Source organism: Centroberyx affinis, unplaced genomic scaffold (genome assembly GCF_046629955.1).
Source record: "Centroberyx affinis isolate AG114_WGS23_722 - 3 ecotype Tasmania unplaced genomic scaffold, CSIRO-AGI_Caff_v1 ptg000153l_1, whole genome shotgun sequence".
Lineage (NCBI taxonomy): Eukaryota > Metazoa > Chordata > Actinopteri > Beryciformes > Berycidae > Centroberyx > Centroberyx affinis.
In genome coordinates, this window is record NW_027278850.1 from 79,963 (window position 1) to 98,481 (window position 18,519).

General features: G+C 38.7%; 1 protein-coding gene across 1 annotated transcript in view; it reads right to left on the reverse strand.

Moving 5' to 3' along the window:
* Window positions 1–18,519, reverse strand: part of rxfp1 (relaxin family peptide receptor 1) — a 67,857-nt gene that overhangs the window by 23,345 nt on the left and 25,993 nt on the right. The window contains exon 3 of the mRNA XM_071532562.1: window positions 5,874–5,957. Coding sequence (XP_071388663.1) covers window positions 5,874–5,957 — 84 coding nt within the window. The remainder of the gene's footprint in view (window positions 1–5,873; window positions 5,958–18,519) is intronic.

The following is an 18,519-nucleotide window of genomic DNA, read 5'->3' on the forward strand; positions in this document are numbered from 1 at the left end:
AATAATCGAGTCTTGATGAAACAAAAGTATGTGTTAAAGTTTCAGCATCCGTCGTATTTAGCAGGGAGCGAATTTTCGAGATATTGCGAAGGTGGAAAAATGCTATCTTAGTGATTTCCTTAATGTGAGCATCGAATGAGAGAGCTGAGTCGAAAGTAACGCCAAGGTTTTTAACTGTGGGACTGCTGGGTAATTAAGCAGTTCCCAAAGTTAAAAGTGAGGTCTGCAACAAGAGGCAGTTGGGTTTTTGGGCCAACAACTAGCATCTCAGTTTTGTTGGCGTTTAGTCACAAGAAGTTTTGTGACATCCAATTTGTGACAGCGATTAGGCATAGTTCTAGGTTTGTAAGTTGTGAACAGTCGTCAGGTCTAATTGGTATGTAAATTTGAGTAACGTCCGTGTAACAATGAAATTTAATACCATATCTCACCAAGAGGTAGCATGTAAATGGAGAAAAGCAGAATGCATTTGCATAATGTGATGAACCCGTGCAGTTGAGAGGCCATCCTGGCTCCAGTGGAAGCATCTTGTATTTGAGGACACATCAGAATTAGCCACAGAGGGCAGTTAATGAGAGGCTACCTTTTGAGGGGCAAACACATTTCAAGAAAAAGATGATTACACATTTGTTTCTGCTGATTGTGGCCAGTAATGAGTCTGGAAGAATATACATCTGATTAATGATTAGTGACTTAAATCACATCCAAAGTGTGTGTGTGTGTGTGTGTGTGTGTGTGTGTGTGTGTGTGTGCGTCTGTGTAATAAATACCCAATGGTGATGCGTAGATCTTTGAAGTAGAGTAGATTTATCTAAAGGATTGTGGTCATAGTTGTATACTGGAGTACCTGGACACTCCAGTATAAAGCTGCTCCAAGTTAGCAATTATTGTGATCATTTGAGTTTCCCTTGTTTTGAGGATTTTGACAGATGCAAACATTTTATTCAGAAATGTTTTTCTGGAATTAATTAACTTTTCATACCTGAAGGTGTTCATTATCTGAAGTATCCATATAAACGCTTGATAGAAAATATGGGTGTTTTCACGCTCACTTTTTGGCTCATTTCCTTAATCACATCTCAGTTTTACCTTACCAATAGGCCACTTCCCATAAAATAGTTTTATTGTTATGATTCTGGACCGGTCCTTTTAACTGAAAGGTCATTTGCTGCTGGGGTCAGAGGTCAGCAGGAACTAGACAAAAACAAGCCAAACACTTGATCTGTGTGTCTGAGTTCTGCATTGTATCTGCTGATCTGAGGGCTGTTTTTGCTATATTGAATTTGAAAATGGTTTAATATGAAAGTAAAATATGCTATCTGGTAGACACTTATTTATACCAATATTGCAGTGTGTTTTGTACGGATGACCCCAGTGTAAAGATATCTGTAACCCTGGTAGGCTTCGTGCTAAGCTGTACAGAACCTCACTCAAGCTCCAACATCAGTGTGCTGACAGCAGTAGTTAAGAGGTCTTAGAAACGATAATAGAAAAAATATGTCCTTGTAATAGACATTTATGTGTAGGGTACAATTTCACAGCTTTCAATTCCAATGTTGACAACATTTTTCTCTCTGAATGCATGGTCTAAATGCCTCTAGTCAGGGAACTTGCTGCCAGTTATCCAAGTTATTACCTGAAAAGAAGAAGAAAGTTGTTTCTCCAGCAGAAAGTAAGGAAAGTTGCATTTGTACACATACATTTGCAACGTGCAGCTATATTTGCAATGAGGGATAATGGTTTGGGATTGAAAATATCTGTCTCTGGCATATTTTATGGAGTTTCAAACTGAGCAACAGCTGATGAACAGCAAAAAGGAAAACAGATTGGAATGTCAGAATGGCCTCCTGGTTAGAGAGACTGTCCTAAAACCAGAAGGTCACAGGTTTGATTCCCACACCAACCAATGTGTCAATCAACAGCCATGTCAGATCAAAGTGTCCTTGAGCAAAATACTGAACCCCTGCTGCTCATTTCTCTGGATAGAAGCATCAGCTACACGCCTAACATGTGAATAAAACGAGTGGTGTAGGCTATTTAATATTTATAGATTTATAGATTTATAGATGCAGCTTGTCCCTTGTAGTAAATGCTGATTATTGTGAATGTGCTATGAATACATTAATTCCATTCATTTAAGGGAATGCCTGAATCTTCTTTTGATATTGAATGAACAAAGCACTCACTATCACTGTGTAATTATCTTTGTCTGCTCAACAATAGTTGAGGAAGGCCACATCAACAGGGTTGATTGGAAGAGGCAGGACAATTTATAACCATGAATAAGACCTGCCACCACATTAAATCTCACAAAAATGAAAAGGGCACGGCTGCCTTTGTATATGAAGAACGCTGTGAAGGAATTTCATACATGGCATAAAGTCTGAACCCCAATGTAAAGGAGACGGCAGCTCCTTCCTGCCCGGCCCGTATGGAACTGGAGATATTTCCTCTTCTCAAGCTAAATAAAGAACAAAACTGTGACTGCTCCATTAGAGTTTCAGAAGAGTCCTTTGAGGCTTGCTTGAATACTACAGTAAGGAAGACCTTTACTTTCAATTCCACATGAAACAGATAAAAGGTTGAGATAGCGAGTGAGCCTTAAAAAAAGCCTAAAACAACCGTTTGACCCATTGCAATTTCCAGTGTAAGGAGGAAGGAGAGAAAAGCATTACTCAAAAATTGCTGTATGATTATGGCTTGTTATTATGGCTTACTGAGAAAATGATTGTTTTGTATTGTCAGATGTACACAGACAATTGAAAAAATATTCCAGTATTTCAAACTATTCCAGTATGTCATTTATCTAACAGTCTTATCCAGGATGACTTACAGTAAGCTGAAAATACTGGATCACCAAAATTATATGCAAACAATAAAATATATTAAAAAAAAAAAAAAAATTCTCTGATTCCAGCTTCTTAAATGTGAATATTTTCTGGTTTCTTTACTCCTCTATGACAGTAAACTGAATATCTTTGGGTTGTGGACAAAACAAGACATTTGAGGACGACATCTTGGGCTTTGGGGAACACGGATTGACATTTTTCACCATTTTCTGACATTTTATAGACCAAAAAACGAATCGATTAATCTAGAAAATAATTGACAGATTAATCAACAATGAAAATAATCGTTAGTTGCAGCCCTAATCCGGGTAAATGAAGGAATTCTCCATGTATGGAAATGTAGGCGATGACACACCGCCGCAAAGAGAGGAGGATGATGGGTTGAACTTCTATGGAATGAGTTTTTGGCTGTTTTGAATGCTGATAGAGGGCTGGAAGAAACTGAGGTGATTGCTATTGCAAAATGTGCTAGGTCAAATCACAGGGGATGGAGGCATCTGCATAATCCAAAAAACAAAATAGCATTGTTCACACAGCAAATCATTATTTCAATATGGCAGGCGACAATTCAGAGCCCACATAAAACACAATTTCAAGCTCATTGCCCCTATGCTTTTCTGGTCACTCCAATAAATAAAAAGTGCAGGTAATTATTCTAGAAGTGTAATTTGCCCTGATTACAGCAGTTGCTGTCATGAGAGAGGATTTGGAAAGCTAACTTGTCCACAAACAGAACAGTATCAATTTACCAGTTCTATAAAAACATTGTTCTCCTAATCAAAACCGTCTCCAGTTGTAATGAAGAAATCAGCTGGCTGGACACACATCTTCTGTCCTCTGGCTATCAGACTTTAATGTGTGGCACTAGGGAATCTCACACTCTCAGTTTTTAAAGGGTTTTATTTTGGAAACACAAAGTTCAGTGTGTGTGTGTTTTTTACTGTACACATTCAGAGGGTGGCATAACCTCTGAAGGAACACATTGCGGTTGTTAGCTGTGAAACTACTGAAATGTTGTCAGTGAGGAAGTCAAGAAACATGAGACTTACTCAGGTGAAAACTTTAAACTTCACCGCGAGTAGAAAACTTTATGGCATAGCTAAAAGAAAAAAAATAAACCTACAATGTTTATTCCCTCAGAGAGACATGTTTAGGATTTCTCTCTTTAAGTCAACACAAAGTAAATTGAAACTGCAATTAAGTCAACAATTAGGCCACGCATTCTTCATCTTTACACAGATTGAATCTGACCTTGATGGAAAACCTAATTGAGACTATGGTTAAGATCGTATTTGTGTTAAACTGTTTATGTGCACATTTAATTCCCTGTGATTGAGTCTCCCTGTTGCCAAGAATAAAACACTTAACAGAATATCCCAATTACCTGTGAGCTACCCCCTCACTCTTTGACTGAGCAATATTAGATTAGTACATGGGAAAGAAGTGATGATCCCAGTAGAATTCTTTGCAATCTTCTTGATGCTTCTGATAAATAGCCTTATGTTGCAGGCAATTACTTTTCACTTGAGGAATCACAAATGTCAAGAAATGTCAAGAACATCAGGTAGAGTTGTTGCTGGAAATGCACTCTCCACTAGAAATGTACTGATGATGCCCGCACAGAATACCAAAGTACCATTTTCATCCATATCACAATTATGGATGAAAGTCAGGACCAGTGGAAGAGGGTGGATATGCTTGAGTTTAAAGGGCGCACTTGTTTAAAGGCTCCCAGTCGGGATGTGATGTACTGGCTGGGTGGAGTTTGTGCTCATTTTACCCAGACTCTCCTGGGACACCGGCCTGCCAGACTGATGAGTAAGAGCGCCTCAAATCAGCAGCCAAATCCTGTATAAAGTGGACTAGGCAACTTCACACATTGCCTAGTCCAGTTTAACTCATATGCCAATTATGAGAAACCCGGTTAAGATGCCTGGCTTACCCCCATATTAAATGGGCTACTGTGGCATGTAAACATCTCACTCTTTTCACTTGCCAACTGCACAAACTCTGACTCACAGGGCATTATGGGTAAATTTTTCAAACAGAAAACATGGCAGTGAGCAGTACTCACTTATTACTATTGGGATGATCATTTCTTTCCCTTTCCTTTTCTTTCTAATTTATTTTTTTGTATTAGAAATAACATACATTTCAGTCAAATAGGAAGGGAGTAGCTGGCGTCTTTTTCATTCTTTTTTTTTTTTTTTGCTGACAGACAACCTTTCTATGTGTGGATGAGGCACTACAGGCAGACAGGAATATCTGATTTATTCATGGAAACAGAGATAACCGCAGGGCCGCAAAGGTGCCTGTAAACAGCTCAACCCAAATAAGACCTTAACCGGAGTTTCGCTACTCTCGACCTGTCCGATTTACTCCTGTCCGATGCTTGAACCCTGTCCTCTTGCCACAATGGTATATGGCAGAAAAAAATATTATATATCTATCTTAAAAACCATGAGGCTCAGTTCCATGTACACCAGAACCATGCTGATTCGTTTTGAAGCTTTTAAGTAACAATCGGTGACATTTTCATATAAATAAATGTCAATTTTTCTACTCTCGATTGCCCATTTGATATAACGCAATGGCAATTCAACCTATATCGAGACCATGAGGGCTTTTACATTTATTGTTCTAAACACTCAGTGACTGTTAGATTCTCTGGCGCACAGAAAGTGATGCATTTGATGTTTCTGGGAGCAGCGGTTTGTTTGGAATAAACAGAAGAAGAACTGGGTAGTTAGCATGAGCAGTGATAGCCACCATGGCTGACCAGACAAAGAAAAGAGCGCCACCTACAGACATTCAAACTTCATCAACAGAAAATCCAAGCTCTGCCCACACTGTTTGATTGACAGGTGATCTCTGGGAAGTGCAGTGCAGGAACACAACAGCAATGAGCGCTTAAGCACCAAAGAAGTAAAAAAAAAAAAAATGAAACAAAAACAACAACACAAGAATCTTGCGGATTACCACTAATATAAATTTGCAGTTTCAAACAAGAATGACAATACTTACAGCATGCATTGGACTTGGTTCCAGTGTTATAGTTAGGCATTCCAAAATACTTGTCGAAAAGATGGGGCCATCCATTGTTGTCTCCTGGAGAAGAAAATGACACATCAGGAATCAGAAAAGTTCAACCCACCATTTGTTCACCACAGCCAATATATCTTTTCATTGGATTTGTGAATAACAGCTTTTAACTATAATTCAAGGTACTGTAGCGGTCTGTTTCTGCCAGAGCAATTTCTCTCTGTTCTTCCATAAATCACAAAGTGCTGCGTATTGATCATCCCTTACATTGAGGATACACAGACACACTGTTTGGCAAACACTCACCTGCATATATCTATTCAACATGGTTTTTAAATCTTGATAGGAGTGATTATGTGAACAGGGACTGCATTTTTATAGAGCTTTACAAGATGCCTACATCCTCCCAATGGTAAATGGACTGCATCTAAAGTGCCCTACAACACATGCCTACATTCACCCATTCACCCATTCACACACACATACACCGATGGCAGCAAGCTACCACACAGGGTGCAACCATCGGGAGCAATTTGGGGTTCAGTATCTTGCCCAAGGACACTTCGACATGTGGACTGGAGGAGCGGGGGATTGATCCACCAACCTTCTGCTTAGTTGGCAACCCGCTCTACCTACTGAGCTACAGCCGCCCCACAGCAGCAGGGAAGTATGTCATGTTCAGCAGAATACAATCGCTGACATAAATAGAGCTAGTACTTTCAATCACTAAGCCACCGTGGTTTCATCAATCATCACATCTCACACATCTGAAACATTCAGAACAAATTCTGTGCTTATGGTGCAATGCAGAAACATCACCCTCAACAGCCATCTGAAATACAGTCATTTTCTTTAAATCAATAATATTTACTTGTCTTTTTCTGCATCATCTGTCATACATTTGACAAGTTCAGAATGAACTTCATGCTTGTGGCGTAGTGTACAAACAACAACCTCAACCGCACATGAAATGTAGTGATTTACTACAAACCAATATTGTGTTTTACTTGCAATGGGTTTTTTGCATGAGGTTTTCATGGCTGGTTGGTCTAGTGGAGCACACAGAGGAAAAATAACGGAAACACCTAACAATATATGTATATCAAATGCCTAATAAGGAGTAGGGCCACCGATTGCCTCCAGAACAGCTTCAGTCCTCCATGGATTGCTGTGATACAGCAATGAACTGTGTGTATAGTGTTGTCACAATAACTGAAATTTCAGTACTACTTCAATACCATTACAAAAGATTGAATTCAATGCTGAATTTTATAAGCATTCAATACTTTAACCAAATGTGCTCTGCAAGCTGAAATTCCATTTAAAAATCACTTTGGAGGGCATTTACATGCAGATTGGAATAGTTAAAAGAAGGACTGGAATAGACATAAGGCTTGTTTGACATGACAGTTTTGACCAGTGCCGTGTGTGGTCCCTTGCATGACGGCTAGAAATGTTGCCTGACTTGCTTAAAAATCTCACAGCACTGAGGCAGACGCAGTCTTTGGAGCGAGGCGCTGCAGCTGCTCTCCACCATCTGCACAACAAGAATGATGGGAAACTGAGCGCTCATTGGCTCATCAAAGAAATGAAGAGACTTCAGTTTTTATATCTATTCCAAGACGTTACTTCATGAGCCGCCAAGCAGCAACCAAATGGTTTTATTAGTATGTTTTTGGACGTATACCATTTTACACTCCAGAAATATTATGCATTTTCCATAAATGCCACCTCTCTGCAATTCCATGCCAACATCAAAATGAAATGGCTTAAATCCACTGGGGAGTATTATGGTCTGGGTATTCACAAGCTTATTTACTGACAAAAATTAACATACTTGATTCAAATCAATTTGCTGTGAGATGCTATAAGCCAGTATTTCTAGGAATGCTCATATAGGCTGCCCTCAAATAAAAGCCAAACCAAAATGAACTGCTAAACATCGTTGATCTAATGGTCTAGCTGCTGTTTGACCTAAAATTGCAAGATGCAATTTTTTACATTCAACCTTGTTTTAATATCCCATACAATAGTGTCTGCTGAGTAATTCTGTTTTTCAATCACACTGAATGCAATCATGTCCACCTAAATGTGTATTAATTCAAAAAGAACATGTATTTTCTACTCAACTGTATTGGATAATTTCCTATTTCTACCTCATAATACATGCAAAAGAAGAATATTCTCACTAATCAATTGTAAAAGCAATCATAGCTTTTTATATTATCAGCAAGTTGCAACAGCAAACCTGCACAACTTACGTTTGTTGGTCATATTGATAGCCTATTCAGTGAATCACACTCTTGTGCATTACCCGATCTAAATTGTTCAACTCCAGTGTGCCTTATGAAGTGGTATTTCAACTGCATCCACCTCGTCAGAAACAATGTATGTGAATGAATATGTGGCAGTGTTTGGTGTGAGTGTTCAGCTTGTTGACTCCTCATCTGACTGCGCTCAGCTACTCTCGACAATTTTCCAGGCGAGCCAGCAATCATCTCAAATGTGCCTATAGCCTCAGCCTTGCTCTTCACACTGAACTGCAGCAGTCAAACTGTTGCAAACATTCATCAGCAATCAATCAGAATCAGTCCACCATGTCTTGAACTGGGTTCCTCTCCATGTAAACTGGTTGACTAGACTGGTGCCAGGAGCCAAATATGGAACTATTTCACTTACAGAGCCGACCAGACGGACCAACCGTCATCAAACCTCTGTGCAAAGGTTTCTACAAAGCTGTCCAAGTCAAGTGTGGAGACAGACTGCTTGATGGGTTTTCTTGTTTGCTGTGGTATTGTAGTAGCATTGAACTTTTTAGATATTAAACTTAGTACTGGTGACAACACAAGTGTGTAGTGGGATATTGGAGCGATTGTCAAGAAGAAAAACCTCTAGTTATTTAAAGGATGAAGGAGGTAGAAATCTTTGCCCCATAACTTCACATAAACGTAAAATTATTTTGAGATCTGCTGATTGGAGAGACTGTGGAAGGTGTTTGACTTCATTCTGCTGTTCATGAAACGTCTCTTCAATTTGTCTAGCAGTGTGTATGGGGGCATTATCTATACTGAAACATCATGAGGGAACAGTGTTTGCAGCGCCGGGTCTATCTGATTCTGTGAAATGGTCTCATATTCCTTGGCTGTTATACGACCGTGCAGAGCAATCATCGGACTTAATGACTCCCATAAGATAACTGCCTAAACCATTACAGATCAACCAGCATGCTTACAGTTACCAAATTAAGTTATTATAAGGTTCGGGAACAAAGAACACGCTTCAAGCATACATTCAATTTGCTGTAACAACCTATTCAAGTGTGTCCAACCTACATGCTTCATTCTTCCACTCTCGAATCTTCTTACATCCATCCATTCTCGGCCCCTCGTTCTCTCAATAAACAGTCTAAATATATCTCTATAGTGCTGTGGTTTTTGTTAGTGAACAGACATTGTGGGTTGAACAGGTTCTTTCTCCAAGGCTGTCTCCAAATGTACGAAAACCCATCTGCATGGACAAAGAGGTGACTCATAATCAGGCACCTGCAGAGGGGGGGTGGGGGGGTCTGGGTGATTGGGCACCTGCCCCTTTCCCCTTAATTGAACAAACGTCCCTTCCAATATAAATACATTTATTTTAGGCATTTCCCGAATAGTTAATTAGCGATACAAGTAAAATTATTTGAGCAAATGCAAAACACAAATGGGATCGTCTGCATAGTGCACTGCCCCTTCTCTCTGTCCTTCTCACAAAAATAGATTTAGTGACTTTATCATAAAAACTATCCAATGAAGATTGTCACAATTTGTTTAGAGTCTTCAGCTTGTACTATTATGATAGAAATATAATAATAATATAATAATATAATTCATCACTAAGATAAGTTTTGTTTTTTGATTTTCATTCATTCATTCATTCATTCATTCATTCATTCATTCATTCATTAATATTAATGACCCCTCTGTTCTGATTGGCATTGCCATGACACCACAGCCATGGCAGCTACAGACAGCAAACTCCCCGGTAATAAACAATGACAACTGCGTCAACACTTTATTAGGCTATTATTTCTTACAAAAATTATGCAAATCTTTGTGACGCCACAAAGTTACGGAAGTGCAAGCGGCTCATTTAGAGGCTTGGTTTCCTAATATGGATTGTGTGGATTTAGTTGGCGATCGTGCGTTTTGATACTTTCACAATGTTTAGATGGCACATCCAACTCCTTTATAATCAAAGATAATCAAAGGCAGACAGAAATGCAGTGATGAGGGGGAGAGGAGAGAAAGAAAAGGACAGTGAGAGAGAAAGACAAAAAATGGAAAGGGAGGTGATGGAAGCAAATATAACAGATGAGTAAAGTAAAGAGATATAACAACACTGCATTGCTGCACTCCTAAAACACAGAGATTATTCCACAGACTGTTTGACACTGTAGATGCCCATTTTGAGCACCTGCCCCTGAACAACTCTCTGCACGTCCCTGCTCATAATACCACATGACTTGTTTCCATTGCTCAGGTTTTGTGCTCCTTACAGCAGTTCATGTCTTTGTATGTGGATACAATCAGTTTCCAATTGGAAGCCCTGCCACAGAAACATACTCATAGTATGTACTAGCTCTAAACAATTTGCTGGGGTTTATGATCAAAGCACAGTAGCCTCTGCAGTAAGAGTGCTTTAAAAACGTTACTCCTCCTCTTGTCATTTAGATTTATGTTTAGAATTTTACAATTTGGTGGGCAGTAGTACTTCAAAGGCAGTGGGAGGGCTCTCACACGTTCACTGCAGTTGAGCTGAGGAATGAAATGCAAATCTCACAAAGCACAGTTGCTGTGACTCCATCAGCTATGATGAAAACAGTTCTGACAAAAAGACGGCGCTCCTGGCACTAACTGATAAACCTTCCTGATGTGAGTGTGTTCTGAGAGAAATAAGACGCACGAGTTGCAAGCATGCGAGAGCGATGTAGACTGCGAGAGCGATGTAGACTGAGTGCTTTCTAGTTAATTGGCTCTCTCAGAATGCAAATCAAAAAGCAAAAACTACTTATTTTCAGATACTGTAGGTCTATCTGATCCTGTCAAGCAAGTAAATTTGTTGACAGACACTGTCCAAGAGCCTGGGGATGAACGCACGATAATGGGCTACATATAGAAGCAATATTGATGTTGCCAACAACTATGATCAGCAATATTTGTTTGATTATAGCTCTCCTCATTTTGTTTGACTTTGCCTTTTTCATGTTTCAAGCACTTTATAACATTTTATGCTGTACAGATAAAGTTTCTCATTATTATTATTATTGGACTCACTTGAGATCTCACAGTGCTGTTCCCACTGATTTTTTTTTCTCTGCTGTCAATCCCATCACTATTAGAAACAATGATGTCATCACGGTTAAGCCTGCACTACGTTGGTTGAATTTCAAGTTGGTGAAATTGATCAATATCACAGTGTTCTAAACTAGAAGGGCACTCGGAGAGCGCCGACCTCCGCCAAGGTTTGTGTTATTATTGCTTGTTCGTGAGTCTTATCCAGATCCGCTCCAAAATGTAATGGGTTCTTCCTTGGCCCATGCTACACCCTTCCACAAAGTTTCATGAAAATCGGGCCAGTAGTTTTTCCGTAATCCTGCTAACAGACAAACAAACAGACAAACAAACAAACAAACAAACAAACAAACAAATGGCACCGAAAACATAACCTCCTTGGCGGAGGTAAAAAAGAAATGTGTGATGGTAACAACACACACACACACACACACACACACACGCACACAATGCACTGCTAGGTCTTATGTCTGTGGACTTGGGTCAGCCACAATATGGTGCTCTGATCAGGCAACCACAGTCTTCTGCTTATATTAGCAACCTCCATAGGAATCTCAGTTTGCATACTCAGATAGCTTTTTGTTTCTCATTTGAAATCGGCATTAGGAAACACATGAGGTCCCTCAAATGAATAGACCCTGGCAGCTACTTAGATTTGCTCCGTTAAGTCTGCATTAATGCATTACGTAAATTGAATCGAAAGGAAGTGTATTAAATTTGGTCTGCACACATTTATCATCTTCAAACCTTTATCATCCTATGCAAATAGATATATTTTTCTCCCACTGATATGAATATACTGTGATTAAATTGCAGAATACCTAGAAAGTAGCAGTAATTCAGAATTCAATAATAATTTTAAGCGTGCAGATAAGTGTTCTTCACTCTCTCTTCACTGTAGAAACTGTAGAAACTGTAAAACTACACTGTAAAAGTGCCGTTGGTAGACATAAACGATAATCCAAAGTGTGTCCATTGACACAACATCTAAACATCGCTCAAGTTCGTGAAACCAAAAAAACAGTCTAGATTATGTGTGCAAAGAAAATGTTGTAAAATCAAAGATCCTCAGTGCTGGTTGCCTGAACCTTCACACTCTCCTGCAAAACCTCCTTAGCAGTGTTGGAATTAATCTACAGGTTCAAAGACACTTCGACAGGACACATGGTTGTTGATGGACACACACTGGCTGCTGCAGGGATGCAACCTGTGAACTTCTTGTTCTGCTTGCGGATTTCTCACCCACCCTGCCATTTGACATTTCGTAAGGAGGGTAATGGGCCAAACATAGGTGTTGGGCCAAATGCTACTGGATATTGATCATTTATAATTTCACATAAAAAGGCATTGGTTCCCAGTGGGTCAGAGAACATAAAGTATAAAAGGTGGGAAACCGTATAATGCACAAAACAAGTAGTTTATTTGCAATAAATAGTGCTGAAAAATACAAGCACTTCAAAGCAATAAATGAACACAAATATAGGCTTGGTTTAGCAGCTACTCAGATGTGTTTCAAGCTTGGCGCTCTTCCCCAGGCAGCATCCAAATGCTCCCACCTTTTCTACTTCATTTTTTAATTTAACAGCGTATTAGGGACTTTTATCATCAAAATATGCCTTTTATAAAGGTAGTTATGTAACAGATCCTTCACTGGGAGGCTAACACAATTGCAGAGGGCTGAATTTGGCCTGTTAGCCTCACTTTGAGTGGCCCAGATCTAGCTCATACTTTACTGTTCCATGTTTCTCCCTTTTTCCATCATCAGTATGCCATCTGACAGTAACCCCAAAGCTGAAAGAGGGCAATTTGTGTGTAATTTGTGTGTAGCCTACTAAAAGAAAGTTAACTCTCTCTCTGCCTCTGTTTAAACCTGTGTACAACACTGACAAATAATTCTCATGCCAAGTATTCAAAAAGCACAGTAGTCTTGTGGATAAGTAGACTGAGATTTTATGAGTTCATTTCACAATTGTGTGACAGCTTGGCACTTAACATTAACATTGCTGCAGAAAATTGGTGCTCCAGCACATTAGTTACCTGTCTGTGAGGTGGACAGTCACTGTAATTAGACAGAATGAGTAAAACCAGGCAGAATGCAGTAGTTGTAAGCTACAGTTGTCAGCCTTGTTACCAGTGAGGCCCACATATTTCTGGCACAAGCACAATGCTACTGGATGATGCTGAAGTACTTATAAATACTTATTAAAGGTGCAGACTGTAAGTTTTTGGATACTCTTAAAATGTTAGATATCGTCATTTTCAATGCCTTCCAGGAATTACTTCATGATGAAGTGTTGCTTTTTTGGTGAACCCACTTTCCCTCAACCTGCCTTGTCTACTTCTACTTCAGTTAGTGATTTCCTACAGAGAACAGGCTTGAACTTGTTGCTTTTGATCAAAGGTGGCCGTGTAAAAAAGGGTTATACATGTCTGTGATTGTGGCTGCACTGCATTCTGGTCTATTGAGGCTTCTGTTGGTGGAGAAATTGGTCTCTCTGCCTCCTCTACAATGGATTTATGATTGTTGAAACTCAGTGCAAAATGGCAGCTTTAGAACGAAGCCCTCGCTCTTTGATTCTGAGGGACTGACACCAAAACCTGATGTTTACCGTTGAATGTTTTAAATTGCTGAAAATGTTTCTGATATCAAACTCCATTGTGCTGGAAATATCTTGACATGACATAGTGTCATTTATGTTTGGCCAGTTGTTCACGTGAATAAGAAAAATACACCACCAAACAAATGAACCCAGGAATGCAAGGAACTTCACCAACAGCTGTTTTTTGTCAGTGTTTTAGGGTGGATTCTTCCCTTAAAAACAGATACTTAAACTGTATCTGATGTATTTTTGTTACAGTCACGTTTTATCGAGCAGCGATAAGCTACAGGTTTCTAGGAGACAGATTTACAAGCTGCATTTTTTGGTGTGAAACTTGAGGACACTATACTTTTAAAGCGTTGTAGCTGGACCAAGCTGAACTTTATGATGACAGCATTTTAACAGAGCGTCAATGATTTTGTTACTGTTACATGTCAAGGCTTGCAAACAAAAGTTACAAACTTGTATTTCAATACTATTACTACATAAAAACAATAATTCAAGACAGTTTCCCTCACTATATACATGATATTAAATAACTTTTCCAAAATCTAAAACCCCCTTTGATCAATTTGTTGAAAAGGAGCTGTGACAAACACAATGAAAACAACATAATTAACACATCTGGACTAATGCAAATGGCAGTAGCTCTTTGTGAATCCAAACTAATTTTCTTTTCTAAATATTTTTCTGTTCCACAGATGGTGGCTTTAAATCATGTCACAGTGAGCCATAAAATATTTAAAATCTACTGACATAATAGTGACAGCGCCAGACTGAAAACTTTGTTTCAATACATTCTAAGAATTTCTACCCTGCTTTTTTATATAGATCAACATATTTACTTTGGACATAATTTGGGACAAACTACTCTTTTATCACCACAGGCTCTTCATCATCACTTGTCATGCATGTGATTTTGATGTGAATTTATTGGGATGGGTAAAGTCTGTCTGTGTCGTGTTTTCAATGTTAGTTCAGCTGAATGCTGAATGGATTTTTATGCATATATTGTCTGTACTAGGCTACTGTATGTACTGGAGTGTTGCATGATCAAATGGTCTCATAAGAAGTCAAAAACAAGTCACATGATGCAGAAATATCATGTCAGTCACCACATGTGTTTAAAACACATTGCGCAAATAAATGCAGAATGATTTGTACCTGTAACCCACCATTTGAAAAAAAATTAACTGAAAATATTTAAAAATATCTGTGAGCAAATGCTTTTCAGTTTTCATTAATATGTCATGATTTGTACGTAAACACAGACATCTATTCCACAAATATGTCCATTTCCATAGCTTAACCATATTCACAGTACTGAAACTTACATATTTGTGAATTTGCAAGTTTGCATTTTTGGATGTTAATCTATTTGTGATCTTCATCTATTTGTGTGGATACCTTTAAGACTGTTCTACTGTCTGTAAATCGCCAAGGACTCCACAAATGCCAGATGCATTATGCTGACCAGAATAAAAAATAAAACTTCTGGTTTGGACGCTCAGCCCTCAAAATAAGTGAGAAAACAACATAATGATAAAAACATCCAATTCATTTTTAGTTTTAGTTATTTTTTTTCAAATAGTGGTTTATAGATACAAATTGCTCTGCATTTATTTGTAAAATATGTCTGACATAATATTTCTGCGTCATGTGCCATTTGTTTTTGCCGCCTTATGAGTTTGATCTCTATATTGTTCCATTGTACAGTATGTGACGTCCCTGCTGTGCAACGGGCAAATTAGGCACAGAAATCAAATAACAAATCTCAACACAGGGGAGAATGTAAAAGCACAAAAAAAGTCAAATAAGTTAAAAAGATAAAATTACTAGCATCTTCAACCCAAACCTATATCTCCAGGTCTAGATGTAGTATCTTTCTCTTATCTCTGCTCCTTTAGATAGATAGTACTGTATAGCACATATCTATCCAGACAAATGAAATACTATATTCAGTAACAATGTGAAATACACTGATTGTTGTTGTCACTTTATATCTATATATCATAATTCCTCCAAAAATACGTTTAGTGTAACTTTCACCATCAAGATGCCATTTCAGTCATGGAAAGCAAAAGAACCAAAGTTTTATTCATCATTGTATTGGTCTTCTATGCAGTTCTCTTTTGAAATAACAGATTATTTGTGGTCCTTTGAAGTTGTTGGATGGAAGCAATCTGTTCTTCCTGGTTCTAACAGCCATGCCTGGTTTAGACCTCATGCTTCTTACAACTAGCTGTGTCCATTAGGGAATTTTCAAACACCTAAAATAGTTTTGGTTTTTACAATTACTCACAGTTGACGCCCAATCTGGTGTGATATAAAACTTTGAAGAAAACAGTCAATATTCTAGTTTGATAAACCGTAGAAATGAAATATTTGAATTTTCTGAGATGCTTTGAACTTTGGCTTCGAAGGCAGATTGATCTGGGACTCATTTTATTATCATGCGTAATGATGATAGACATAACTCATAAAGCACAAACAGACGGACGCTCAATCAAATGAATGGTTGAAAATTTAATGTGTCATTGCAGTCCTGGGAGGAACAGCCACAATGATAGTTTTCTTAGACAGGCAAAAAGAAAAGGGGGGGGGGGGGGGGGTTTACACAAACTTTCAACTTTCTAAAATTAGCCTGTGCAAAAGGCAAATCCCAACCTTAAAGATCCAGTGTAATGATTTTAACTCAGGAAAAGTTAAAGCATATTTATTTATTTATTTTGTTTTCAGTTTTTAGATTAGATGGAACAAAACTTGTAGGACTGAGTGAGAGCGTAACCTTCCTTATTATTGTGCCTTCCACTGCAGGCCAATATTTCTGTCTTTGGGGAACAAATATCCAGGAACTTCAGCACCCAGCAACTACGGAGGCACAACGGAGATTTTGGCTAGTTTGGCAAGTAGCTGGCTGACTGACAGACTATGTAACACCTGAATAAGTGTGTGAATAAAGTGTGTTATAATAGTTATAATATAATAACAGTTATAATAATTTAGGTAACTTTAAATTAACAGGTCCTTTGTTTTTGCTTTTTTTTTGTTTAAACTTCTTATTGAGGAATATAGAGTAAAAAAAAAGACATTCCTGGTATGTGAGACTTTTTTCCAATTTTCACAAGAATTTACAGTTTTCAGAGTAATTGCATAATTGCCCTCATTTCTAAACAGGTCCTTTGTTAAATTATACCATGAAATTGAGAAATGCAGTTCTCATTGCACCGGAACTTTAACATTGCTTTCTGGTGGAAAAATCCAGTTTGTGAAAACCATAGCTCATAGGCTGAAGACTGAGGCGGCAATGGGCCTGACAGGTTATAACAGAGGAACATTTCCCATGTTTACCCCGCTCTGTATGGTTTTAAAGCGTAAACAGCTGCCTTCACAATCTCTGGGAATGTTGTGGTGTAAACCATGTGAATTTACTCATGCACTTACATGCACACAGCCACACACACCATGTATGAACACAGTATTTGCAGATGGAATGGGATCCATGAATTCATTTTATCCTGCTGATAATACACCCGCTATCTATCAGTGTCCTAAAAAGGCTAGACTTTAACTTTATACACTCCACATCTCCAAAAACATTACAAATATATGATCCCAAACAACAGAGCTGAGCCACACTGCTCCTGCACAGCATTCTGAACACACATCAGTCCTGAATTACAATGACACAGTAGAACAGTATTTTTTTGTCCTCTGGACCCAGAGCCCTGCTGGTTTTCATTCTGGCGATCAAATTAAAGTGAAAGTGTGAAAGTGAAAGCAATTAACTGCAATTAACTACCTAGTAGGGCAGAAAACCAGCACTCTGAATCCCAAAAACCAGGATTGAAAACCACTGTGGGAGGATGTGTGTGACCCATTGATGCCTTATCACAGTGGTCAGTTTCTCAGTCCTGGTCTCCGGGACTTCCAAGTCGGCTGCTAAACAGCGTTACATTCATGTGCTATTTTAGTTTGATTATTTTAGTTGTAGATTAAGAACAACCGCACATTCAGCTCCACATAACGATTTAATGACCAACGTTTTGGCTCATTTTGTCAGGAAATCATACCCAGAAGACAAACAATAAACAAATACAGGCATCCTGCAGCTTAACAAGCTAGTTTGACAAACTTCATTCAAACAAATGTTGGGTTAGTCTGGCTACCTACAAACCTGCAAAAAAAGGAGCATCTATGTGTTTCCTTAATGTTGACTGACAAAACTTTATTTTTCACCTTGTTGAGAAGGGAATTTTCTCAGTTTCTGATTTAATAATCTGACTTTGGGGAGCATTTGTGTGAAATTTCCAAGTAGGAACTTAGTTTTTCAGATTTAACCGATAGCACATGAACATACAATTAGCATACTGCTGGTTTTCTATCCTAACAGCTACTTAAAAATCAGTCCCGGGTTAGAGAAAACCAGCAGGGCTGTGGGTCCAGAGGACCAGGACTGAGGCCTTGTCCACACTAATCCGGGTAAATTTGAAAACGGCATTTCCATCCACACTAGCGTTTCCAGGACGTTTTCTAAAAGTTTCCCATCCACACTGATATGCAAAAAAGATAGTAAAACCACCCTATTGGGCATGCGCAAGCCTCTGACCCATGACCTTTATGTTGCTACCACTGTTTACGGAAGTGTTGTCATGGCTGCAGTAGCAGTGCCCTAAGCACCAACAAGATGTCCAA